Source organism: Nothobranchius furzeri, chromosome 17 (genome assembly GCF_043380555.1).
Source record: "Nothobranchius furzeri strain GRZ-AD chromosome 17, NfurGRZ-RIMD1, whole genome shotgun sequence".
Lineage (NCBI taxonomy): Eukaryota > Metazoa > Chordata > Actinopteri > Cyprinodontiformes > Nothobranchiidae > Nothobranchius > Nothobranchius furzeri.
Window position 1 is genome coordinate 45,749,331 of NC_091757.1, and position 25,745 is coordinate 45,775,075.

Genomic DNA, 25,745 nt, shown 5'->3' on the forward strand with positions numbered 1-25,745 from the left:
CAATTTTTGTCAGTGTTTAATTTAAAAGTTATGACCAGCAGTGGTTTGATCAATGAATTATCTTTGTACATGATATTATGGATAAAGATTGTGAAATATTACAGCTACAGAATTTTAAATACAAATTTAATAACATTCAATGTTCTCTTCAGGAATATGAGAAAGTATGTAAGGCTATACCAGTGACTTTGATACAGATGATAAAAAACACAATCCTATTCTCTAATGTTCAAACAAAACTTCCTAATTTATTAATAGGAGAATTGAACATCACAGAAAGAAAATGTGAAAATAAATTTTTAAATGGAGCCTTTAAAAATATATCTATCATGATTATGATATAAAGATTAAACTAAAAATATTAGGAAATCCGTTAATTGAAGGAAAACAATAAAAATTTCTAAAATGGCCTAAAATGCCAAAAGTAAAAGAAATGCAATTTAAAATTCTTAACAACTACTATCCATCAGCAGAGACACCGAGGAAGAGATTTGGTTTTGAATTTGACCCTTGTGAATTCTCTAAGGGAAGACCTGAAGGAATAGAACACTTATTTTTCAGCTGTCCTGTCAGTAAGAAGTTTTAGGAAGAAGTCCTTTGTTGGTTAAGAAATAAAATAAGAGAACTTGATCGTTTTACAAATGAAGATATTCTTATTTAAAATTCTTAATTAAATGGGAATAATTCATTGTTAACATTATTATTATGGGTAAATGCCACATCCACGAAAGCAAATGGAAAAAACAACTGCCAAACATTACCTGTTTAATAGATTAATTCCGTATGTTCTTATTCACTTTGATTCGTACAAAAAATTCCAATGCAACTGCAAAAGCCATTTGTCATGCTGCAGAAAATTTTTTAATCTTGCAACACTGTTTTTACTTTGTGATATAAGTGCCTCTTTTTAAGTTTCTTATTTGTTTTTCTTTTATTGTTACTAAGGATGCCTTGCATGTTTCCATTATGTGTTGTTGTCTCCACGAGAAATTGTAATAAGCATATATTGATAATAAAAAAACAGCGCGGGTGAGGGATCTAGCTAATATATATATCTATGCGCATAAACTCAGAAACGAACGCTCGGCCAGCGTCTGCACGTCAATCACGTGACCAAGCGTCGGGTCTGCATCTCCTTTCCTAGTCCTTTAATACGTCACTACTACCTGCCAGCGTCTGTACGTCAATCACGTGACCAAGCGTAAGCGTCGGGTCATCTTCTTTCCCTTTAATACGTCACTCACTGCTACCTGTTAGCTTATTTCAGCCTTGTGGTTGGTAGGTGTTGCACGTCGGATACCGGTTGGGGAAAAAAAACGTTTCAAAGGAGTTTCGTGTTTTTCTGGCTTATTTCACTTCTGATTACTAGCAGTTTAACCTCAGGTGAGTTTTTAAAAGCAGAAATTCAGCTTTTTTCTAAAGAAACTCAAAGGTTCTTTATGTCTGAGGAGCACAGTAACCTGACACTTGTGGCTGAATTCAGTTTATCTACTGTCAGCGATTCAGTTAAACAGCCAATCCAGGAATCCAGAATGAACGAATATACTAGAATTCAAGCCTTAAAACAGAACATCAGTAGGGAGCGTGAAGGGTTTGAGGAAACCCCGTTTCACCAAGTCATATCTGAGCCCAGTACTCAGAGCCTTGACACTGAATTCATGTTTCCCTCTGTCATTGATGCAGTTAAACAGCAAATCCAAGAAACCAGAATGAAGGAAAATTCTATTATTCAAGGATTAAAGTTTAAATTCACAGCTCTGATTCAAGGGCTTGAAGAACAAATGTTTAAACTTCCAAAAAATCGAGAAGATTTTGAAATCAGCAAAGTTAGGTCAATTGAGGAAATAGAGGGTATGAAATCTCTTCTGCTGGAGCAGAGAAAAGACTTTGAAGAGGAAAGATCTCTATCAGATTACGAGATCAATGAAATTCAGACTTTTCAGCACGATGAAAGAGAAATGATTGAACTTTTGAAAAACAATTTAGCAGTTCAGAGCAACGACCTGCAGGAAGAAAAAGTAAGCCTACAAGAGGAATGGCATCATCTTGAGCAGGCAAAACTCCAAATGAAAGAGGTTTATGAAAACCTACAGGAGGAAAATGAGAAATTGAAGACACACATAAAGGATATCGAGAGAGCCAAAGCAGACGCTGATAGAGAGATTGAAAACATGAAAATTCAACTCGAAGCAGATAAAACGTTGTTTGAACAGACGAAGAAAAGCTCAGAGCTGGAGTTTGTAACTATGAGAGAACCTTTGGATGATGAGAAACGTCAGCTTGACTGTGAGAAAACAGAGTTTGAGAAAACAAAGACTGAATCACAGCAGGAGATAAGAGACACCGTTCAAATGCTGAATGATGAGAAAATGGATCTAGAAATTAGAAAGAAAAGCTCTGAGCAGGATTTAATAAATATGAGAAAAGCTCTGGATGATGAGAAACTTCTGCTTGAAGCTCTTAAAGAAAACCTAAATATGCAGAGAATTGCGTTCGAACAGAAAAAGACTGAAACCGAACAGAAGCTAAGAGATGTTGTTGAAATGCTGAATGATGAGACAACATATCTAGAAATTAGAATTGAAAATCTACACAATGAGCAATCTGAGTTTGAACAGAAAAAGACTGAAACCGAACAGAAGCTAAGAGATGTTGTTGAAATGCTGAATGATGAGACAACATATCTAGAAATTAGAATTGAAAATCTACACGAAGAAAAATCTGAGTTTGAACAGAAAAAGACTGAAACCGAACAGGAGATAAGAGATGTTGTTGAAATGCTGAATGAGGAGACAACATATCTAGAAATTAGAATTGAAAATCTACACAATGAGCAATCTGAGTTTGAACAGAAAAAGACTGAAACCGAACAGGAGATAAGAGATGTTGTTGAAATGCTGAATGATGAGACAACATATCTAGAAATTAGAATTGAAAATCTACACGAAGAAAAATCTGAGTTTGAACAGAAAAAGACTGAAACCGAACAGGAGATAAGAGATGTTGTTGAAATGCTGAATGATGAGACAACATATCTAGAAATTAGAATTGAAAATCTACACAATGAGCAATCTGAGTTTGAACAGAAAAAGACTGAAACCGAACAGAAGCTAAGAGATGTTGTTGAAATGCTGAATGAGGAGACAACATATCTAGAAATTAGAATTGAAAATCTACACAATGAGCAATCTGAGTTTGAACAGAAAAAGACTGAAACCGAACAGAAGCTAAGAGATGTTGTTGAAATGCTGAATGAGGAGACAACATATCTAGAAATTAGAATTGAAAATCTACACAATGAGCAATCTGAGTTTGAACAGAAAAAGACTGAAACCGAACAGAAGATAAGAGATGTTGTTGAAATGCTGAATGATGAGACAACATATCTAGAAATTAGAATTGAAAATCTACACAATGAGCAATCTGAGTTTGAACAGAAAAAGACTGAAACCGAACAGGAGATAAGAGATGTTGTTGAAATGCTGAATGATGAGACAACATATCTAGAAATTAGAATTGAAAATTTACACGAAGAAAAATCTGAGTTTGAACAGAAAAAGACTGAAGCCGAACAGAAGATAAGAGATGTTGTTGAAATGCTGAATGATGAGACAACATATCTAGAAATTAGAATTGAAAATTTACACGAAGAAAAATCTGAGTTTGAACAGAAAAAGACTGAAGCCGAACAGGAGATAAGAGATGTTGTTGAAATGCTGAATGATGAGACAACATATCTAGAAATTAGAATTGAAAATCTACACGAAGAAAAATCTGAGTTTGAACAGAAAAAGACTGAAACCGAACAGAAGCTAAGAGATGTTGTTGAAATGCTGAATGAGGAGACAACATATCTAGAAATTAGAATTGAAAATCTACACAATGAGCAATCTGAGTTTGAACAGAAAAAGACTGAAACCGAACAGAAGATAAGAGATGCTGTTCAAATCCTGAATTATGAGAAAACATATATAGAAATTACAACTGGACGTCTAAACGAAGAGAAACGCGAGCTGGAAGCCAGATCCCAGCTCGTGGACAAGCAGAAGGCTACAGTTGAGGAAGAAAGGTGGTTACTGCAGGAACAAATCATTAAACAAAACAATGAGAAAAAGAAACTGGAGGAAACAAAAATCAAATTGGATCAGGTCTACGACAAACTGCTGAAAGGTAAAGCTAAACTGAAGAAAAACATCCCAAAGTTTAAGACTAACGAAGCAGAAATGCAGGAGATGATGGGAAGTCTAGAAGAACAGAAAAAGGTGTTCGACGAGACAGAAAAGCTCTGAGCAGTAGATCAGAAACGAGTTATTCATGGAGACAGAGCAGCTGGTGAGTGAATTGAAATGAAAAGCTAATTACTGAATAACTTTTGCTGCACACAGGCTGCTTTACACAGCAGCTCTTGGTTCAGCAGGTTACGTCTAAGTTACCCTAACCCTTACTCAACACATCAGCTGGGTTTCCTTAGATAGAAAACGTTTACATTTGATTAATAAATGAATAAAAATGACACATAAAATAAAAAATACATAAAAAAAAAAACTAACTCTGCCTGAGTGTCCCTTTTGGGTCACGTCTGCCAGTCCCAAGCCTGGATAAAAGAGGAGGGGTTTTATTTGTGACACAAAACAAAAACATGGTTTTATTTCACACTTTTTGTCTCCCTCATGAGAGTATTCTTCTATAGGGAGCCTGAGAGTCCTCTCTTTCCAGGCGGCTCATGAGTTCCCAGGAAGAATGAAAGCAAGTGAACGGGGCTAAAAGAGACATTTTCTGTTGGATAAAAACAGTATTGGATGTATGGATGTATGGAAATGATTTTGTCTGGGTACCATCTGGTGTTTGTTAATTCAAACGAAGGTTCATTCCTTGTTCATATTTTGTTATTATTCTGCACCTCTGGCAGAGAAGTTCGACCTTGTAAGTCTGCAGTCCTGTTATCACAAAAAGCTCCCTAGTGAAGTCCAGATGGAGCGTTTCTCTGTTATACCAAGAACCTGGGAAAGTTTGCTTTCTGTGAAGGGAGTGGGTGTGTTTATCTTTAATGTGTGTGTGCTATGTTACTTTTGAATAAAACCTTTTTGCGAGCTTCTGCTCGTCGAGAGACCGAACCGACATCCCATTGGTGTGTATCTTCCTTCTCTCAGATTTTGCAAAATCCGGTTGTTGATTATTGGTGTTTATTGGTAAATGGTATTGATAACCTAAAACCTAAATCTCTCAACCCCTTGTGTGTGTTGGACTTTCTTTGAGGTACGCCTGGATTGATTAAATAAAATACCCAACATTTTCTAGTCTGCTTTACCTAACGCCCTGAGTCACACACACGTCATACTTCAATTTAAATGAAAAGTAGGATGTGTGTTTTGACCATGCCATAAAACGAGATTTGGTAAGTAGCAGCTAAGCTAGGGGAGAGGAGATTCTGTGGTGACGTCATACATGCGACACACTGACATTTGATTTGCAGTCATGCTAATGACGAATTTTATTGAGCTACTCTCAAAGTACGTGACTGGCGTGGTTGAAACACACTTCATTACTTTTCATTTAAATTGCAGTATATAACATATGTGCGATTCAAGTAAAGTGGCTTAGAAAATACAGTGGGGCAAAGAAGTATTTAGTCAGCCACCGATTGTGCAAGTTCTCCCACTTAAAATGATGACAGAGGTCAGTAATTTTCATCATAGGTACACTTCAACTGTGAGAGACAGAACGTGAAAAAAAATCCATGAATTCACATGGCAGGATTTTTAAAGAATTTATTTGTAAATCAGGGTGGAAAATAAGTATTTGGTTAATAACAAAAATTCAACTCAATACTCTGTAACATAACCTTTGTTGGTAATAACAGAGGTCAAACGATTACTATAGGTCTTTACCAGGTTTGCACACACAGTAGCTGGTATTTTGGCCCATTCCTCCATGCAGATCTTCTCGAGAGCAGTGATGTTTTGGGGCCGTCGCCGAGCAACACAGACTTTCAACTCCCTCCACAGATTTTCTATGGGGTTGAGGTCTGGAGACTGGCTAGGCCACTCCAGGACTTTCAAATGCTTCTTACGGAGCCACTCCTTTGTTGCCCGGGCGGTGTGTTTGGGATCATTGTCGTGTTGGAAGACCCAGCCACGTTTCATCTTCAAAGCTCTCACTGATGGAAGGAGATTTTGGCTCAGAATCTCACGATACATGGCCCCATTCATTCTGTCCTTGACACGGATCAGTCGTCCTGTCCCCTTAGCAGAAAAACAGCCCCAAAGCACGATGTTCCCACCCCCATGCTTCACAGTAGGTATGGTGTTCTTGGGATGCAACTCAGTATTCTTCTTCCTCCAAACACGATGAGTTGAGTTTATACCAAAAAGTTCTACTTTGGTTTCATCTGACCACATGCCATTCTCCCAATCCTCTGCTGTATCATCCATGTGCTCTCTGGCAAACTTCAGACGGGCCTGGACATGCACTGGCTTCAGCAGCGGAACACGTCTGGCACTGCAGGATTTGATTCTCTGCCGTTGTAGTGTGTTACTGATGGTGACCTTTGTTACTGTGGTCCCAGCTCTCTGCAGGTCATTCACCAGGTCCCCCCGTGTGGTTCTGGGATTCTTGCTCATCGTTCTCATGATCATTTTGACCCCACGGGATGAGATCTTGCGTGGAGCCCCAGATCGAGGGAGATTATCAGTGGTCTTGTATGTCTTCCATTTTCTGATAATTGCTCCCACAGTTGATTTTTTCACACCAAGCTGCTTGCCTAGTGTAGATTCACTCTTCCCAGTCTGGTGCAGGTCTACAATTCTTTTCCTGGTGTCCTTCGAAAGCTCTTTGGTCTTGGCCATAGTGGAGTTTGGAGCCTGACTGTTTGAGGCTGTGGACAGGTGTCTTTTATACAGATAATGAGTTCAAACAGGTGCCATTAATACAGGTAACGAGTGGAGGACAGAAAAGCTTCTTAAAGAAGACGTTACAGGTCTGTGAGAGCCAGAGATTTTCCTTGTTTGAAGTGACCAAATACTTATTTTCCCCCCTGATTTACAAATAAATTATTTAAAAATCCTGCCATGTGAATTCATGGATTATTTTTCACATTCTGTCTCTCACAGTTGAAGTGTACCTATGATGTAAATTACTGACCTCTGTCATCATTTTAAGTGGGAGAACTTGCACAATTGGTGGCTGACTAAATACTTTTTTGCCCCACTGTAGCTCTTTTAGCCCCGTTGACTTGCATCCATTTTTTCATTCTTCCGGTGAACCGTGAGCCGACCGGAAAGGGAGGAGACCTAGGCTCCCTACACGACACACAGCCAATAATGCTAGGTTATTATATAGTTTAGGCATCATTTTTATGTTGTAATTTCTAATAACTAGACAATTCCTGAAGATATTTTAAAAGCAACCTGCCATCTGACACTGAGACATTTTATTGCAGTGTTTTAAAGCGCACCTCCACCCGCCCTCTTCGAAGACATTATTGAATTAATAATTAACTAATTAATTAAATGGCAGGCCAATTAGAGAGGCATTCTTGCTGTGTTTTTCACTAAATACATTACTAAATGAATCTTGGGGTGACGTTGGGGTGATACATCACACTTCCAAGACCGAGAAGTTGATTTCATGTGTCTTATGTAGGGGTGCAGTACTCTGCTTTCTTTTGAATTATTTGACAATAATCACTAATTTCATAACTAATGGGTTAGTAAAACAAATCGCGTTAGACACTGCTTCCAAAAGAAGCACATTTCATTACCATTACGTTACAGTATTTTTTCTTGGGTTGTGTGAATCTAAAGTCTCAATGAGACATGCATCGGTCTTTTACGCAGACTGGTGCCTGGGTCCTAATCCTGATCCCTTCGTTTATTTAGTCACTGGAGCTGGCTGCACATGTCCTCAGATGCATTTTTCAAGAATATTTTTAGTTTATGGGGGTGTGACGACTCTGCTCTCTTATTCTTTATGATAGGATCTGTTTGAAAGCCAGCTGTCACAGCCATCTCAGGCCGTTTTAATCTCATGAGAAAAAATAATTCTCTGCCTGTCATGCTTTTGGCTCTCTGAAATATTCATCACAGAAGTTGTGATGATCCTAGTTACATTTCTGAGGACCCTTAGCTACGTTCTTCTGGATATTTCTTGCAAATTAGCAACAAAATAGCCATTTTCGCTCTGAACTTTTCTTTGAACGTTGTTTCAGCTGTCATCTAGCATATAAAAGTTACAGATACAAATGATGTCACTGATGCTTTAGCTCACCTAGTGAGATGTCAGACTCTTGTGCAGGAGACCCGGGTTCGATTCAAAATGTGAATATGGTTGAATTAGTTTATTTTTTACATTAATGGTATATTTTTTTTACAGTAAGATGCCCAATTTTTTTTTTTACTCGCCGAACGGCATTGAATTCACAGATAAAAAAGATGTGGGTTCAACTTTCATTTTGGAACAATTTTTCAAGCAAGGGAAGGGAATGGTCTAAGCATGCAGGAGGACTGACCCATCTTAAACCTTTGTCGGCTGTGCTGAAGAGAAAGGTACAGAACCAAATTTTTTAATTAAGTAGCTGCGCGTTCTCCTGTCCTCTGTCCTCCGGGCCACACACACACACACACACACACACACACACACACACACACACACACACACACACACACACACGGGACTGTCTCAGCTGTTATTTTCGTTAAGGAGTGTGCACGTACAGCATGCGTGCCTCGTCCACGAGCCTACTATTGAAGCTGCCGTTACGCTTTTGGCCTGAGGGGGCAATCGCGAGCATAAAAATTCAAAACTCCGTAAAGTCCCTTTAAAATCACAGTACTTATTATTTCTATAGGATCATAATAAAGTAATTAATATTTTGATTTCACAGGTCGGTCACATCTTATTATATTGACTAACACTCTGATGGATTAGCTTTATTAAAATAGAGTTCTTTGATTAATTAAAAGAAAAGAGTTCATTCTTCGTTCTTCTGTCTTCATTGCTGGAACGTAAACAGTTTAGAAGCGAATGCATGACCTTGAGGCTGTTTCATGCACTCTGGCACTGTGTCAAAAGGGAACCGTTGTTAGAGGGTAGAAATGGCTCCTTCATCACGTTACACTGCATAGAAACGGGCATTGTAGCTTGCTCTTGACTTTGGAAAACGAGGAGACTCATTCAATATGGCAGCGACCCTGTTATGCTCTCCAGCGCCCACTGGAATGCACAACATAAATGTGGATGCATAACCATAGGTATCGTATATACATTAGCTAGATGACCTAACTGGGAGTCGACCAGTGTTGCCAACTCAGCAACTTTGTCGCTGTTCCTAACGACTTTTTGACCCCACTCAACGACTTTTTTTTTCCAAAAAGCACCTAGCGACAAACCTAGCGACATTTCTCAGGACCCGTTGCTACTTTCTGTAGAACTTTCTTGTAGATTTTCCATACAGATTAGCAACAAAGAAACCATTTGCACTCTGAACTGTGCTTCCGGGAGTAAGGAAAGAGAACGATAATCTGCACATGTGCACGAGGACTGACCAATCATAAACCGTTTTCGGCCGGGCTGATTCGCCGAAGACAAAGGTACAGTTGCAGAGCTGGAGACCGCCGATGTACGTCTGCTGCTGCTGTAGGCTCACGCTGCTACTAGAGATGGCGCAGGCGTCAACCTGCGATCTCTGATTCTGCAGCCGTCAGACACTTTGGTTTTTCCTGCATTTGGCAAATAAAGTCAACGGGAGTTTCAACTACCGTCCCGTTTACACACACAGCTCATGTGGCTCATCTGAATTTCCTTCAGTGACACAGGGATGGTTATATTATGAGACACCCACTCCCTGTTGCTTGGTGCGCCGTTATAACGATGGAGAGAATACACAACAGAGAAGTTGAGAAACTATGAGGTGTAAAAAAAAACTCCAGCTTTTTAGGAAAATGGCTGTGAGAATGAGGAGAGCAGGAGGTCTGAGTTATATCCTACAACAGAACTGTTTAGATCACCACACCATATCTGTCTTAATGTCACTTTATTGATACTTTTGAAATGCCATGTACCATGGTAAGCGCTTTGGGCTTCCTGACAGGGTTGCGGAAGGCGCTTTATAAATAAAGCTTTGATTGATTGATTGATTGATTGAAATTTATTGTACATATCAAAGCAATTTGGGCCATTTTAATCATACTAATTAATAACTTTAACACATAACATATTTTTTGTTATTTTCCTCCCTTTTAGTATATCTTTTAGATGGTATGGGGAAAATGAATGCCAATGTGGCGTGATGATGCCATCAGTATGTAAATTAGCACGTGACATCACCTGGCGACATCTAGCAACTTTTGGGGGGAACTTCAGCTACTTTCAGTCAAAAACAGTTGGCAACACTGCCGTAAACTACGTAAGCTTTGAGTAAGTTGTGCGGCGTGGACCATGGATATTAAAAAGAGTGTTTGTTAATGTTTATTGCAAACAAATGGGACAATAAATGCAGCAATAAGCAGGGTGTTGACAAGAAATGTTTGCTAATGTTAAACATTGATTTTACAACATGCGAGGTCCGCAGGTAAAATGTTCAGAACCTCCATTTATTGAAATAAATTGTTGTGATCCACATCCTCAGTTTAATAGAAACCACTGCAGATTATTTGGTTGCTATGTTTTTTTTCTGTCACTCCAATGCCACTCATATGTACTGGTGGAGATGAAAGGGAAATAAAATGACACAAACATTACAAAAGGCCTTTTGTTGTTATCATCTTTAGTGAAAATTAAATACATTGCATTATTACTGATATGCAGATGGTAACATTCTGTGATAGCCACTATCATATTGAGTGACCTTACTGTAACTTCAGTTATTATGACTTTTACATCACACAAACTGTTTCTGGTAACTTCTCTGATGATGTGGTTTATAAAAAAAAAGTGCATTTGACCTCTGACATCTGCATTATTACTGAGATGCAGGTGGTCACATTCTGTGATAGCCACTATCATATTGTGTGACCACGGTCCGCGCCGCTCAACTTCCTCAAAGCTAACGTAGTTTATGGTTTTAACATAGCATCTTCTTCTTTTATGCCAATTCAGGATGTACAGACACAACAAAATGCAACACTGCCCCCTGGGGTCACAAATTGTGATGGGTTGCAGAATTTGGTGTAACACCGGTGTCTGCAGCTCCGCTGTCTTGGACAAACTAAACACATCTCTCACTCAGCACCGAGTTTACTCAGCTATTTGCCGACGTTGAAGCCCAGAAATGGATATTTTAACCGCTCAGTAATGTGTTCACAACTGAAAGAGAAAGTTTTCCAACTAACTTCCAGACAGAGCTGATCTAACTCCAGCGAGCAGCGACCCGCTCAAATCAGCATGACTCGGTGCCTGCTGTAGTTGTTATTTTTCCTCCCCGACACACAACAACGTGGTCAAGCTGCTCAGTCGCTCTCCATGTTCACCAGCACAAACCTATGCTGATGCAGGTATCTAGCTGGAACAGGTGAGCATCACAGTAAATCTTCGTCTTCGTCTTCGTCTTCGTCTTCCTCCGCTTATCCGGGTCCGGGTCGCGGGGGCAGCATACCAATTAGGGAGCTCCAGGCCGTCCTCTCCCCGGCCTTGTCCACCAGCTCCTCCGGCAGGACCCCAAGGCGTTCCCGGACCAGATTGGAGATGTAACCTCTCCAACGTGTCCTGGGTCGACCTGGGGGCCTTCTGCCGGCAGGACATGCCCGAAACACCTCCCCGGGGAGGCGTCCAGGAGGCATCCTGACCAGATGCCCAAACCACCTCAACTGGCTCCTTTCGATCCGGAGGAGCAGCGGTTCTACTCCGAGTCCCTCCCGAATGTCCGAGCTCCTCACCCTATCTCTAAGGCTGAGCCCGGCCACCCTACGGAGGAAACTCATTTCAGCCGCTTGTATCCGCGATCTCGTTCTTTCGGTCATTACCCAAAGCTCATGACCATAGGTGAGGATTGGGACGTAGATCGACCGGTAAATCGAGAGCCTGGCTTTCTGGCTCAGCTCCCTCTTCCCCACGACAGATCGGCTCAGTGTCCGCATCACTGCAGACGCCGAACCAATCCGCCTGTCGATCTCCCGATCCCTCCTACCCTCACTCGTGAACAAGACCCCGAGATACTTAAACTCCTTCACTTGAGGTAGGACCTCTCCCCCGACCCGGAGGTGGCAAGCCACCCTTTTCCGGTCGAGAACCATGGTCTCAGATTTGGAGGTGCTGATCCTCATCCCAGCCGCTTCACATTCGGCCGCGAACCTACCCAGCAAGAGCTGAAGGTCAGAGCTGGATGAAGCTAGGAGGACCACATCATCCGCAAAAAGCAGAGACGAGATTCTCCTGCTACCAAACTCGACACACTCCACACCACGGCTGCGTCTAGAAATTCTGTCCATAAAAGTGATGAACAGAACCGGTGACAAAGGGCAGCCCTGGCGGAGTCCAACCCTCACTGGGAACAGGTCCGACTTACTACCGGCTATGCGGACCAAACTCACGCTCCTCTGGTAAAGGGACTGAATGGCCCTTAACAGAAAGCCACCCACCCCATACTCCTGGAGCGTCCCCCACAGGGTGCCCCTGGGGACACGGTCATAAGCCTTCTCCAAATCCACAAAGCACATGTGGATTGGTTGGGCAAACTCCCATGCCCCCTCCATCACCCTTGCAAGGGTATAGAGCTGGTCCACAGTTCCACGGCCAGGACGAAAACCACATTGCTCCTCCTCTATCTGAGATTCAACTATCGATCGGACCCTCCTCTCCAGTACCTTGGCGTAGACCTTTCCAGGGAGGCTGAGGAGTGTGATCCCCCTATAGTTGGAACACACCCTCAGGTCACCCTTCTTAAAGATGGGGACCACCACCCCGGTCTGCCACTCCCTAGGAACTGCCCCCGATGACCACGCAATGTTGTAGAGACGTGTCAACCATGACAGCCCTACAACATCCATAGCCTTGAGATACCCAGGACGAACCTCATCTGCCCCCGGGGCTCCGCCGCTGTGTAGTTGTTTGACTACCTCAGCAACTTCTGCCCCCGAGATCGGACAGTCCATCCCCAGGCCTCCCAGCTCTGGTTCCTCCTCGGAATGCGCATTGGTGGGATTGAGGAGCTCCTCAAAGTATTCCTTCCACCGTCCGACTATAGCCTCAGTTGACGTCAGCAGCTCCCCATCCCCACTGTAAACAGTGTGAGCGAGTTGCTGCCTTCCTCTCCTGAGGCGCCGGACAGTTTGCCAGAACCTCTTTGGAGCCGATTGATAGTCTTTCTCCATGGCCTCACCAAACTCCTCCCACGCCCGAGATTTTGCCTCGGCAACTGCCACTGCTGCACCCCGCTTGGCTATCCGGTACCTGTCTGCTGCCTCCGGAGACCCACAGACCAGCCACACCCTGTAGGCCTCCTTCTTCAGCCTGACGGCTCCCCGAACCTCTGGTGTCCACCAGCGGGTACGGGGGTTGCCACCACGACTGGCACCGGCCACCTTACGACCACAGCTAGCAACAGCCGCCTCGACAATCGCAGAGTGGAACAAGGCCCACTCGGACTCAATGTCCCCCACTGCTCTCGGGACGTGGTCAAAGCTCTGCCGGAGGTGGGAGTTGAAGACCGTCTTGACAGGTTCTTCTGCCAGGCGTTCCCAGCAGACCCTCACTATGCGTTTGGGTCTGCCAGGTTTACGCGGCATGTTCCCTTGCCATCTGATCCAACTCACCACCAGGTGGTGATCAGTTGACAGCTCCGCCCCTCTCTTCACTCGGGTGTCCAAAACATACGGCCGCAGGTCAGATGATACGACTACAAAATCTATCATCGACCTGTGACCTAGGCTGCCCTGGTACCAAGTGTACCGGTGGGCATCCTTATGTTCGAACATGGTGTTCGTTATGGCCAAACTGCGGCTTGCACAGAAGTCCAATAACAAAACACCGCTCGAGTTCAGATTAGGTGGGCCGTTCCTCCCAATCACACCCCTCCAGGTCAAGCTGTCATTGCCCACGTGAGCATTGAAGTCCCCCAGCAGGACAATGGAGTCCCCTGATGGAGCACTATCTAGCACTCGTCCCAGGGACTCCAAAAAGGGTGGGTACTCTGAACTGATATTTGGCCCATAAGCACAAACAACAGTCAGGACCCGTTCCCCGACCCGAAGGCGCAAGGAAGCTACCCTCTTGTCCCCCGGGGTAAACCCCAACACACAGGCAGAGAGTCTCGGGGCTAACAAAAAGCCAACCCCAGCCCTCCGCCTCTCACCCGGAGCAACTCCAGCAAAGTAGAGTGTCCAACCCCTCTCCAGGTCTCGGGTTCCAGAGCCAATGCAATGTGTCGAGGTGAGTCCGACTATATCTAGCCGGTACCGCTCAACCTCTGCCACAAGCTCCGGCTCCTTCCCCGCCAGCGAGGTGACGTTCCATGTCCCAAAAACTAGTTTTCTTGTCCGGGGATTGGACCACCAAGGCTCCCGCCTTGGTCTGCCACCCGATTCGCATTGCACCGGACCCTTCATGTTCCTCCTGCGGGTGGTGGGTCCACAGTTGGACGAGCCCATGTATCCGGTTCGGGCTGGGCCCGGCCGGGCCCCATGGGCGAAAGCCCGGCCACCAGGCGCTCGCTCACGGGCCCCAACCCCAGGCCTGGCTCCAGGGTGGGACCCCGGTAACCCTCCGGGCCGGGTACTCCGACTCTTCGTTTTAACCGCCATGAAAGATCCTTCGAACCGTTCTTTGTCTCACCCTTCACCTAAGACCAATTTGCCATGGGAGACCCTACCAGGGGCACTAAGTGCCCCAGACAACATAGCTCCTAGGATCATTAGGGCACTCAAACTCCTCCACCACGATAAGGTGACGGTTCAAGGAGGAGATCACAGTAAATCAGTGGAGCAAACTGAGCTTTAAATATTTTAATTTTATGCTCTTTTTCTGCTCCAAAACATGAAAGTTAACAGGTGAGATATTGCATTTTCATTCAAGATAAAATTATATTTTTTTCTTGTTGTTAGTACGTGATGAATAGAATAGAAAATCCCTTTATTGCTCCTCAGTGGGGAAAGCTGTCACAGCAGCGATGACACTTATTACAAGAGAAAAAAAGGAGAATAAAAAATAAGAAAAATGAATAAACAACAAGAAAACATATACCCTGAATAGATTTTAAAAATGCTTATATACCGCAAGTAATGAATACCACTGATGGGTTTTATTTAAAATTGACTTGCTCATGTCTAATTTGGTTATTCCACATTCAGTGTTAATGCAAAAATAAGTTTGTTTCCAAATGAAAAGGATCAAAATTTCATGTATGTTAATTTCATGTATGTTGATAAAGAAAATGTGCAAATTTGCCGTCACTTTTTCAAAAAATATTAAGTTTGGCCCACAACTTCGGCCCAGTGTGAATTTGAGTTTGACACCCCCTGGTCTAGACTCTAGAGCATGGGTGGGCAATTCCTGTCCTAGAGGGCTGCTTTCCAGCATTTTTTTTATTTCCCTGTTCCTGCACATATGATTCACCTACTTAGCAACTCATCAAGCTCCGCAGAAGCATGTTGATCCGCTGTTGATTTGAATCAGGTGTGTTGAAGCAAGGGAAAAAATAAAACATGCTAGATAATGGTGCTGGGATTGCTCACCCCCAGGGGCGGATTAAGGACTGAAGAACATCCGGGGCTTAACACACGCACGCGCGCGTGCACACACACGCACGCGCGCGCACACATGTGACACGCTCTAGTCAACATCATATTTGTCTTGTACCACATAATTTTTAATCTGATGCAACATATTAAGCATTTTCAGGGCAGAGTATTGTTCCTGTTAGTGTTTAGTGTGAGATGATAGTAAATATTCCCTTTCGTTCTCCATCAACTTTACCTGATAGTAAGCTAACTTTAGGCAAACCAGCAGCACAACAAATATTTTCAAATAAGACTCACAAACCTGAGTCAACACCAGTCTCATCAAAGCTGGGGTTCTGTCGCCGTACTTTTGGTCTAAAAAATGTCCTTATGTCCATCTTCACTCATGCGTTTCAGGCAGAGTGTAGAATAAGCCGGCTGCTGAAGGGCTTCTTCTTCAGTGGTGGAGGCTCAGGCAGGCTGTATACAAACTACTGCCAGCTGCTCCCTCTCTGTTGGACTTTGGTACTGCATGTTACTTCCGAAGAGTCAGAGTACCCGGCCCGGAGGGTTACCGGGGTCCCACCCTGGAGCCAGGCCTGTGGTTGGGGCCCGTGAGCGAGCGCCTGGTGGCCGGGCTTTCGCCCATGGGGCCCGGCCGGGCCCAGCCCGAACCGGATACATGGGATCGTCCAACTGTGGACCCACCACCCGCAGGAGGAACATGAAGGGTCCGGTGCAATGCGAATCGGGTGGCAGACCAAGGCGGGAGCCTTGGCGGTCCAATCCCCGGACAAGAAAACTAGTTTTTGGGACATGGAACGTCACCTCGCTGGCGGGGAAGGAGCCGGAGCTTGTGGCAGAGGTTGAGCGGTACTTGGCTAGATATAGTCGGACTCATCTCGACACATTGCATTGGCTCTGGAACCCGAGACCTGGAGAGGGGTTGGACACTCTACTTTGCTGGAGTTGCTCCGGGTGAGAGGCGGAGGGCTGGGGTTGGCTTTTTGTTAGCCCCGAGACTCTCTGCCTGTGTGTTGGGGTTTACCCCGGGGGACAAGAGGGTAGCTTCCTTGCGCCTTCGGGTCGGGGAACGGGTCCTGACTGTTGTTTGTGCTTATGGGCCAAATATCAGTTCAGAGTACCCACCCTTTTTGGAGTCCCTGGGACGAGTGCTAGATAGTGCTCCATCAGGGGACTCCATTGTCCTGCTGGGGGACTTCAATGCTCACGTGGGCAATGACAGCTTGACCTGGAGGGGTGTGATTGGGAGGAACGGCCCACCTAATCTGAACTCGAGCGGTGTTTTTTTTATTGGACTTCTGTGCAAGCCGCAGTTTGGCCATAACGAACACCATGTTCGAACATAAGGATGCCCACCGGTACACTTGGTACCAGGGCAGCCTAGGTCACAGGTCGATGATAGATTTTGTAGTCGTATCATCTGACCTGCGGCCGTATGTTTTGGACACCCGAGTGAAGAGAGGGGCGGAGCTGTCAACTGATCACCACCTGGTGGTGAGTTGGATCAGATGGCAAGGGAACATGCCGCGTAGACCTGGCAGACCCAAACGCATAGTGAGGGTCTGCTGGGAACGCCTGGCAGAAGAACCTGTCAAGACGGTCTTCAACTCCCACCTCCGGCAGAGCTTTGACCACGTCCCGAGAGCAGTGGGGGACATTGAGTCCGAGTGGGCCTTGTTCCACTCTGCGATTGTCGAGGCGGCTGTTGCTAGCTGTGGTCGTAAGGTGGCCGGTGCCAGTCGTGGTGGCAACCCCCGTACCCGCTGGTGGACACCAGAGGTTCGGGGAGCCGTCAGGCTGAAGAAGGAGGCCTACAGGACGTGGCTGGTCTGTGGGTCTCCGGAGGCAGCAGACAGGTACCGGATAGCCAAGCGGGGTGCAGCAGTGGCAGTTGCCGAGGCAAAATCTCGGGCGTGGGAGGAGTTTGGTGAGGCCATGGAGAAAGACTATCGATCGGCTCCAAAGAGGTTCTGGCAAACTGTCCGGCGCCTCAGGAGAGGAAGGCAGCAACTCGCTCACACTGTTTACAGTGGGGATGGGGAGCTGCTGACGTCAACTGAGGCTATAGTCGGATGGTGGAAGGAATACTTTGAGGAGCTCCTCAATCCCACCAATGCGCATTCCGAGGAGGAACCAGAGCTGGGAGGCCTGGGGATGGACTGTCCGATCTCGGGGGCAGAAGTTGCTGAGGTAGTCAAACAACTACACAGCGGCGGAGCCCCGGGGGCGGATGAGGTTCGTCCTGGGTATCTCAAGGCTATGGATGTTGTAGGGCTGTCATGGTTGACACGTCTCTACAACATTGCGTGGTCATCGGGGGCAGTTCCTAGGGAGTGGCAGACCGGGGTGGTGGTCCCCATCTTTAAGAAGGGTGACCTGAGGGTGTGTTCCAACTATAGGGGGATCACACTCCTCAGCCTCCCTGGAAAGGTCTACGCCAAGGTACTGGAGAGGAGGGTCCGATCGATAGTTGAATCTCAGATAGAGGAGGAGCAATGTGGTTTTCGTCTTGGCCGTGGAACTGTGGACCAGCTCTATACCCTTGCAAGGGTGATGGAGGGGGCATGGGAGTTTGCCCAACCAATCCACATGTGCTTTGTGGATTTGGAGAAGGCTTATGACCGTGTCCCCAGGGGCACCCTGTGGGGGACGCTCCAGGAGTATGGGGTGGGTGGCTTTCTGTTAAGGGCCATTCAGTCCCTTTACCAGAGGAGCGTGAGTTTGGTTCGCATAGCCGGTAGTAAGTCGGACCTGTTCCCAGTGAGGGTTGGACTCCGCCAGGGCTGCCCTTTGTCACCGGTTCTGTTCATCACTTTTATGGACAGAATTTCTAGACGCAGCCGTGGTGTGGAGTGTGTCGAGTTTGGTGGCAGGATAATCTCGTCTCTGCTTTTTGCGGATGATGTGGTCCTCCTAGCTTCATCCAGCTCTGACCTTCAGCTCTTGCTGGGTAGGTTCGCGGCCAAATGTGAAGCGGCTGGGATGAGGATCAGCACCTCCAAATCTGAGACCATGGTTCTCGACCGGAAAAGGGTGGCTTGCCACCTCCGGGTCGGGGGAGAGGTCCTACCTCAAGTGGAGGAGTTTAAGTATCTCGGGGTCTTGTTCACGAGTGAGGGTAGGAGGGATCGGGAGATCGACAGGCGGATTGGTTCGGCGTCTGCAGTGATGCGGACGCTGAGCCGATCTGTCGTGGGGAAGAGGGAGCTGAGCCAGAAAGCCAGGCTCTCGATTTACCGGTCGATCTACGTCCCAATCCTCACCTATGGTCATGAGCTTTGGGTAATGACCGAAAGAACGAGATCGCGGATACAAGCGGCCGAAATGAGTTTCCTCCGTAGGGTGGCCGGGCTCAGCCTTAGAGATAGGGTGAGGAGCTCGGACATTCGGGAGGGACTCGGAGTAGAACCGCTGCTCCTCCGGATCGAAAGGAGCCAGTTGAGGTGGTTTGGGCATCTGGTCAGGATGCCTCCTGGACGCCTCCCCGGGGAGGTGTTTCGGGCATGTCCTGCCGGCAGAAGGCCCCCGGGTCGACCCAGGACACGTTGGAGAGGTTACATCTCCAATCTGGTCCGGGAACGCCTTGGGGTCCTGCCGGAGGAGCTGGTGGACAAGGCCGGGGAGAGGACGGCCTGGAGCTCCCTAATTGGGATGCTGCCCCCGCGACCCGGACCCGGATAAGCGGAGGAAGACGAAGATGATGATGTTACTTCCGCGATTTAGATCCAGGGCTTTCTATGAAACATCCGGGGCTTCAGCCCAAGTAGCCGGGCCTAACGCCGCTCTTGCTCACCCCTGTTCTAGAGAGAGCTGATGCTGGAGGAGCAGTGGCTCTACTCCTGGCGCCTCCCGGAAGTTGGAGCTTCTCAGTTTATGGAGGTCTGAGCAAGGGATGGGTGGGCGTGGCCAGCTCCAGATGGTTTTCTCAAAAGTGAGAGTTATACCATGGGTGGAGACTTCTCAACTAGATTTCCAGTTAGAAAAATACCTGGGAAAAGGGAGGGACACTGGGGCAATGACTGGCAGCAACCCTCCTCAAGCGCGCTCTCGGAGTTTCTCCGTAAGAAAAAAGAGTCGTCAACATGCATGCGCACACTTGCACATGCACACGAGCTCACAAAAGGAGCAGACTCACTGCTCTGGAGAAGAGCAGACAGAAACTGACTGCAGGAAGGAGGCTGTGGCTGATTCTAAATCAGTGTGGAGCGGAGTTTTAACCTGAAGATGGAGATATATTTACGGTTTTGGGCTGAAATATTAACTTTAAAGTAAGTTGTACTAAACTGCCACACCAATTATTACACATGTCTACAGCACCATTACACTCATCTATACAGGTTATAGAAACATACAGGTCAGCAAAAAAATGTTAACTTGGGTGTTACTCTCTCTTTAAGTCGTGCAGATTTCTAGTTGCTTAGTAAAAAAAAAAAGGTAAAACATCTGTGAAACTTCTGTAGCTGATTTCAATGGAACAGAGAATAAACCATGGACCCTTTTGGATGCATGTAGCCACCTTTCTCCTTTCTTATTGCATGAACTGCTAAAATCCCACGTAATCCTCTAATTTCCCTGTGATTTTGTGACCTCATGGGATGCTTTTGCTGCCATTTTGCATCCGAAATGCTCCCGGCTGGAAAGGACCTTGTGGGCAATCCAGTGGAAAGTCAGGGTAAATGGGGGATGGGTGGGCGTGGCCAGCTCCAGCTAGTTTTCTTAACTCATTCACTGCCAATGACAACTAAAGTCGTCATTTGCATTTTTTTTACTGTGTGGGCATCAGAACGAGCCCCCGCACCTTGAGAACATCTCAGCTCTAAAGCCGACTTTCATCTGCATATGTCACACTTCACGTGATCAGGAAGCAGAAAATCCATGTGTTAGGAGATCGTTTTAGGCCGCTGCAGTAAAAAAAGTGAGGTGCAGACCGGAAAAGCTTCTGCCGATCACAATTCAACAGCGGATTGTGAAAGAACAGATAGCGCTCAAAACGCGTTGATTCTTCCTGATGTAAGAGGTGAGTCTCCTCTTTGTTTTGGTGTCGACATCATCCTAGCGCGCAACGTTCTGTGACTCTTAAAAAAAACAGTAAAAACGGTGAGAAGTGCTGGCAGCGAAGGGCTTTACCAGTCAGGAAACGGCTGGCAGCGAATGAGTTAAAGTGACAGAGCTCTGAAATGGCTCATTCTGGAAGGAACTGAAACTTAAGAATGTATGCTGAAATAGCTTCATGTGAGAGGGATTCAGAGTGAAGAACTTTCTAAGCATGTTCCGTATCAACCATATATTTCTATGGAACTTTAATGTCTAGCATCTCAAAATCTGAGATTTGGGCACCAAAAATGGGCATTCTGCTGAATCCATGTGCCACTTTTGGGATGTAACTGGTGTTTTCTGACTGTGCTGCTCTCTGCCTGAGAGTAAAGCTGTAATCACTCTGGGCATAATTAGAGAGGATTCAGTGGCCAGACTCGCCCCAACAAACCCAGAAATAACATTTTCTGCTAAAAACACAGAACTGATGCTGCAACATCGCTGCAGCTGTTCTTAAACCACAGTAAACATTTGGGTTAAAAAATAACTAATTTGTTCAAATAAAATGTTATTTGCACAGAAAGATTCCTGGAAGCAAAAAACTGACCTTTTGTTTTTAAAATCTCACCAGGTTTATACATTTAGGCTCATTTTTCCATTAAAAATGTGGAAAGTGCAGCACGAGCTTACAGGAATAAGAACAGACTGAGGGTGGAAAGTTGAGGAGGAGGTGCTGAGAAGAGAGGGTTGGACATTAGTTTACTTCAAGACTTTTTAGAACAGAGTTAAAAAATCAGCGTCTAACTCAGCAGGGAGGGTGAATGCTCGGAAACTCACTCTCCCTTTCTTCTTCACCCTGCAGTCTTCAGCTCATCATTCAGCTGCACCCACCACCAGGAAACGATCATTCTGTGAGTAAATATTTAGGTTTGATTTGGAGGATTATTTTATTTCCCTTTAACATTTAAGTTGAAAACACTGATTTTAACTATTTGTTCGGATTAGCTGCAAGATTGCAGCCGAAAATCTAAAAAAAGACAAGAAAACTTTATGTTCTTTGTTACAAAAAGTCAACAAATTGCTTAATTTCCACAAATATGTAAAGACTACTTTCAGTGATGGCTTTGATTAGAAATTTTAAACACAATAATCTTTCATTTGCTATTTTTCCCCACAAAATGGCGTAAAGAATTTTTATGGTTTAATAAATGCATATTAGTCATATTTTCTGTTTTTCACAGGAAATGTCTTAATTTAACCTACTAAAAATTGTCATCAAGTAAAACAGCAAATAAACTTTAAAAATCAGAATGTTTAAGAAACAGAATACAACATTTGCTAAAAGGATTTTAGATGCATCAGAATATTTATTTATTTTAAGATATAAACAAAAATTTCAGTTGTTGTTTTTGGATTTTTATCCTTTTTTAAGACTTTTCTCCACGTTAAGGTGGTTTATTATCATAGATTGATTTTAAAGCAGGACAAATGCTTTTAAACTGGACTAGATTTTTGTAATTTATTAATTACGTTATTAATTATAAACTATTGCATCAAATCTGTTCAAGTAATTTGTTTTTAAATCTTCATCAAATATCAAAATGTTTTTATATGCTTTTAACTAAACTTTAAATTCTGCTCCTCGTGCTCCCAGACAGGAACTAGTTGTGTAGAAAATCTGTGATAAAAACTCAGAATGAATGAACGTTTACTAATCAAACCCTGTAACTGACTAATTCTACATTTCCAACTCTTAGCTATAAACACTAATTTTTACAGAACATGAGATTCAACTCAAAAGTTCAGCTTTAGACTAAAAATGTTACAAATAAGGAAAAATAAGCAAAATTCACTAAATCCGTCAGTGATGCATCTAAATCTGAGAGCTGTTCTCTGCCATGTAATGGGCAGGGAATTCAATCCCAGAATGGCATTGAGGAAATGTAATTTTAGCTGTAATTACTGGGATCGGAGGCTGGGATCTGCTCCATAGCGGTACATCCAAGGATGAAGACCCACCTTGTGGTCCGGTAGAAAACTGACCACACAAGGAGCGGAGGGCTCTCGCTGTGCAGCAGCTTGAGTTTAACAGGATGCTGATTAGAGGGTTGTCTTTACATCTTGGCGCTACATAATTACACACCGAGTTAAGAGTGAAACAGGTCTGAGATGTTAACAGATGCGCTGGCTGCAGCTTTCTTTGTCAGGATGAGGAGAAAACAGAGAGGGAACTGTCAACAGGATTGGTCGGGGAGTTTGTTCAGACAGTTGTTCTGTAAGTAAATGCAGATTGTTGTTTTTTCCTCAGGGAAGCAGAAATATCTCCCTCAGGTCTGCTGAGGGCAGGCAGCGAGCAGCTGGTGCCCAGTGCAAATATAGAGGCCACAGCCGCAGGTCTCTCACGCCTCCCTGCTCCCTGCTTCCGCCTGGCTTTGGTGTGGTGGATGGGTGGCCTCCCTCTGCTTTACAAATTATAAGGCCTCCAGCACCAAGCTCGCTGTCTCCACCCCAAATGAGAGATGGCTAAAATGGTGCCTGCTGAAATAGATCTGCTCCAAGCTGAGAGGGGAAGATGGAAGGCCTAGAAACCCGATGGGTCGGGATTAGCTAGGACCAGGGTGTCTGAGCTCAGATGGGTTTAGATTCTGTCACCAAACAGGACGGTGTTCCAGCAAACAGGGATGTTTCTGTTGCGCAGATGAAGCATCCTGGATTCATGGGAATATTGGGACACGTTTGTACTTTCCCCAGATTAAAGGTGTGGAACACTGAAAAAACTAGTTTTAGTGATTATTTCTATTATAATCAATAAATCAGAGTTTTTATGCAGGCTGAACATGAAAATAGTCTCCTACACCTATCTCCTGCTTTAGCTTCTGATAGAAAATAAATGTTGAAACACTAGGATTTGAAAATCTTTACCGCCCTGCGTCACTTGGACTCACACATGTTGACTCGAGACGAGGAAGGCTGTTGTTGTTTTAACATCCAGGAATCAGCAGAGGACGTCTCGACTAGTATAAGCTAACGTTAGCATTGGCAACTCCACCACACAGCAGAACTCCTCCAGGATTGTGATGTTTGTGGAGATAAAACACCACGTTGCAAGTCAGTGGTAGAGTCGCATTGCTGTTAGCCAATCAGAGGTGAGATGTCCAAATATCAGGAAATAAGACTACAACACCTGCCGTCTGAAGCTCATCTGTGATGCGGCTCACTTCTAGTTCCTGGAAATGGTGCACCAGTATATTTTTCCCACTGAGTATGACTGACAAATAATTCTTTCCTATCAGAGACCACTGAAAATGTACTGATTAAGCAAGAGTTCAACACCTTTAATGTTTCCTTCCGTTTCTGTTTCAGCACCTGTAGTTTGTTGAAGATGAAGTCCTTCGCCTCTGTGACTCTGCTCTGGCTCTGCTGCAGCGTGTGTTGCGCCTCTCCCTTGTTCTACAACATATCCATGGACAGCAGTGGCGATGGGGCTGAGCCGGAGCTCCTATTCCCCACACCCTTCTCCACCCAAGCGCCTGTGCATCTCACTGTGCTGACTGAGCCTCCCAACCTCACCACCGCCATCACCAACACCATCACCACCACCATGATCCGCCTGAAAGACTTTGTCCTCACCAGGGTGGTGGACTTCCTGCAGGAAAACCTGCTGATCATCATCGTGGTTACCTCTCTCCTCATCGTCATGGTCTTCATCATCTGCTGCGCCTCGGCCATGAGTCAGAAGCGCAAACTGGAGGCTTACAAGCCCCTTCATAACCCGCCCAAGAACAAAACGGCCAGTAAAACTGGAGGAAGCAGGAGCTCTGGCGAGCTCCAGGAGAAACCGTTCGCCGTGGATCACGTCAAGAAGGTGCAGACTCTGAGCTCGGCTTCTCCCAAGCACCTCCGCACGCCCTCCAAGGCTCTGGTGGGAGAACGGGGGAGAGACGTCAGATCGTCGCCTCGTCAGGAGGTCAGAAAGGTCAGAGAAGTGGAGGAGGTGGAGAAACGGAGAGAGGAGTCTAAGCAGAGAGAGGAAGTGAAGGTCCAGCAGAGCTTCAGTCCCAGCACCAGTCAGCCGGTCTGCACCTGCCATCTGAAAAGAGCCAACCATTAGGGTCCGACCAGGACTTTTACTACACACACACGCAGGAAAATAGGTCATCGGGATTAAATCCTACTCTATTTCAAAATAAAACCAATAATTTATATTGAAATTAAAACATCTGAAAAGGCTATTTTAAGGGAACACTCAGGTGTTTTTGCAGTTTCACATCATAGCTGCTACTTTACTTTGATTTTTTTTATTAAATGATCCAAACAGGTCAATGAAGGTAGAGAAGTCATGAGTTCAAACCTGGAAAACGTGCTTAAAGAACGAAAATAGCACAAATGAAATGGAACAGATGGAGGATAATGTAAAGTTGGTGCATGCAGACGTGTTTAGAGTATGCAGGGTAGACATAGAGCATGTAGAGACAGCTGGTTTCCGTGGATACAGGAGGTAGTAATCCATGTGTGTTTTAGTGGTGGCGGTAACGCCTGTCCACCAAACCCCAAACCTCCCAGCTACAGAGGTGCAGTGGGCGGAATAAACTTTACTCTGAAAAACAATCTGAGGAAGACTAAACACTAGACTCATTTTTAGGATTTCAAAATGAATCTGAATCATGAGTTCTAGCTAGAGAAAAGTCTCCAGTTTGTCCTCATGTGGGTCATAAAATCACTTTAGAGCTGCAAGTAAAAACAGAAGTGAAACACAAAAGTGAAGTGCCAGTAAACTTGATTATTAAATGTTCTTTATATATTCCAGCTTAGTGTTAGTATTTTATTCATTTTGTGTTTTATTTTGAAACCCAGTTCAGCTGAAAGCTCAAAGGAGTTTTTATTTGGTTATTTAATTTCTTGGTATTAAAAGCAAAGATGTCTTCTTTACATCTTATTTCCATATTTATTTAATAGATGTTTCTGATCTGAAGTAACAACCAGCAGATTTATTACTAATCAACATTATCAGACACATTCTGCAGATGATTTAAATGATGG

At 44.7% G+C, this 25,745-nt stretch overlaps 2 protein-coding genes across 3 annotated transcripts; both read left to right on the top strand.

Annotated features, from left to right (window-relative positions):
* Nucleotides 1-1,236: 1,236 nt before the first annotated feature.
* tmem119a (transmembrane protein 119a) lies at nucleotides 1,237-24,947 on the top strand. 2 transcript variants are annotated; one of them, XM_054731762.2, is made up of 3 exons: nucleotides 1,237-1,383; nucleotides 21,568-21,616; nucleotides 24,069-24,947. In XM_054731762.2, exon 3 carries the CDS (start codon nucleotides 24,088-24,090, stop codon nucleotides 24,814-24,816), a length of 729 nt encoding a protein of 242 aa, XP_054587737.2. In that variant the 5' UTR covers nucleotides 1,237-1,383; nucleotides 21,568-21,616; nucleotides 24,069-24,087; the 3' UTR covers nucleotides 24,817-24,947. The 2 variants fall into 2 exon arrangements, with proteins under 2 accessions (XP_054587737.2, XP_054587738.2); XM_054731763.2 differs by lacking the exon at nucleotides 21,568-21,616 and having other exon boundaries at nucleotides 1,256-1,383.
* Nucleotides 1,440-4,289, top strand: LOC129153025 (golgin subfamily A member 6-like protein 25). Its single transcript, XM_054731716.2, has one exon. It carries the CDS (start codon nucleotides 1,440-1,442, stop codon nucleotides 4,287-4,289), a length of 2,850 nt encoding a protein of 949 aa, XP_054587691.2.
* Nucleotides 24,948-25,745: the final 798 nt, after the last annotated feature.

Coding starts and splice junctions, on each gene's coding strand:
- LOC129153025 (XM_054731716.2), top strand. CDS start 1,440: ATGTCTGAGGAGCACAGTAACCTGACACTTGTGGCTGAATTCAGTTTA.
- tmem119a (XM_054731762.2), top strand. CDS start 24,088: ATGAAGTCCTTCGCCTCTGTGACTCTGCTCTGGCTCTGCTGCAGCGTG.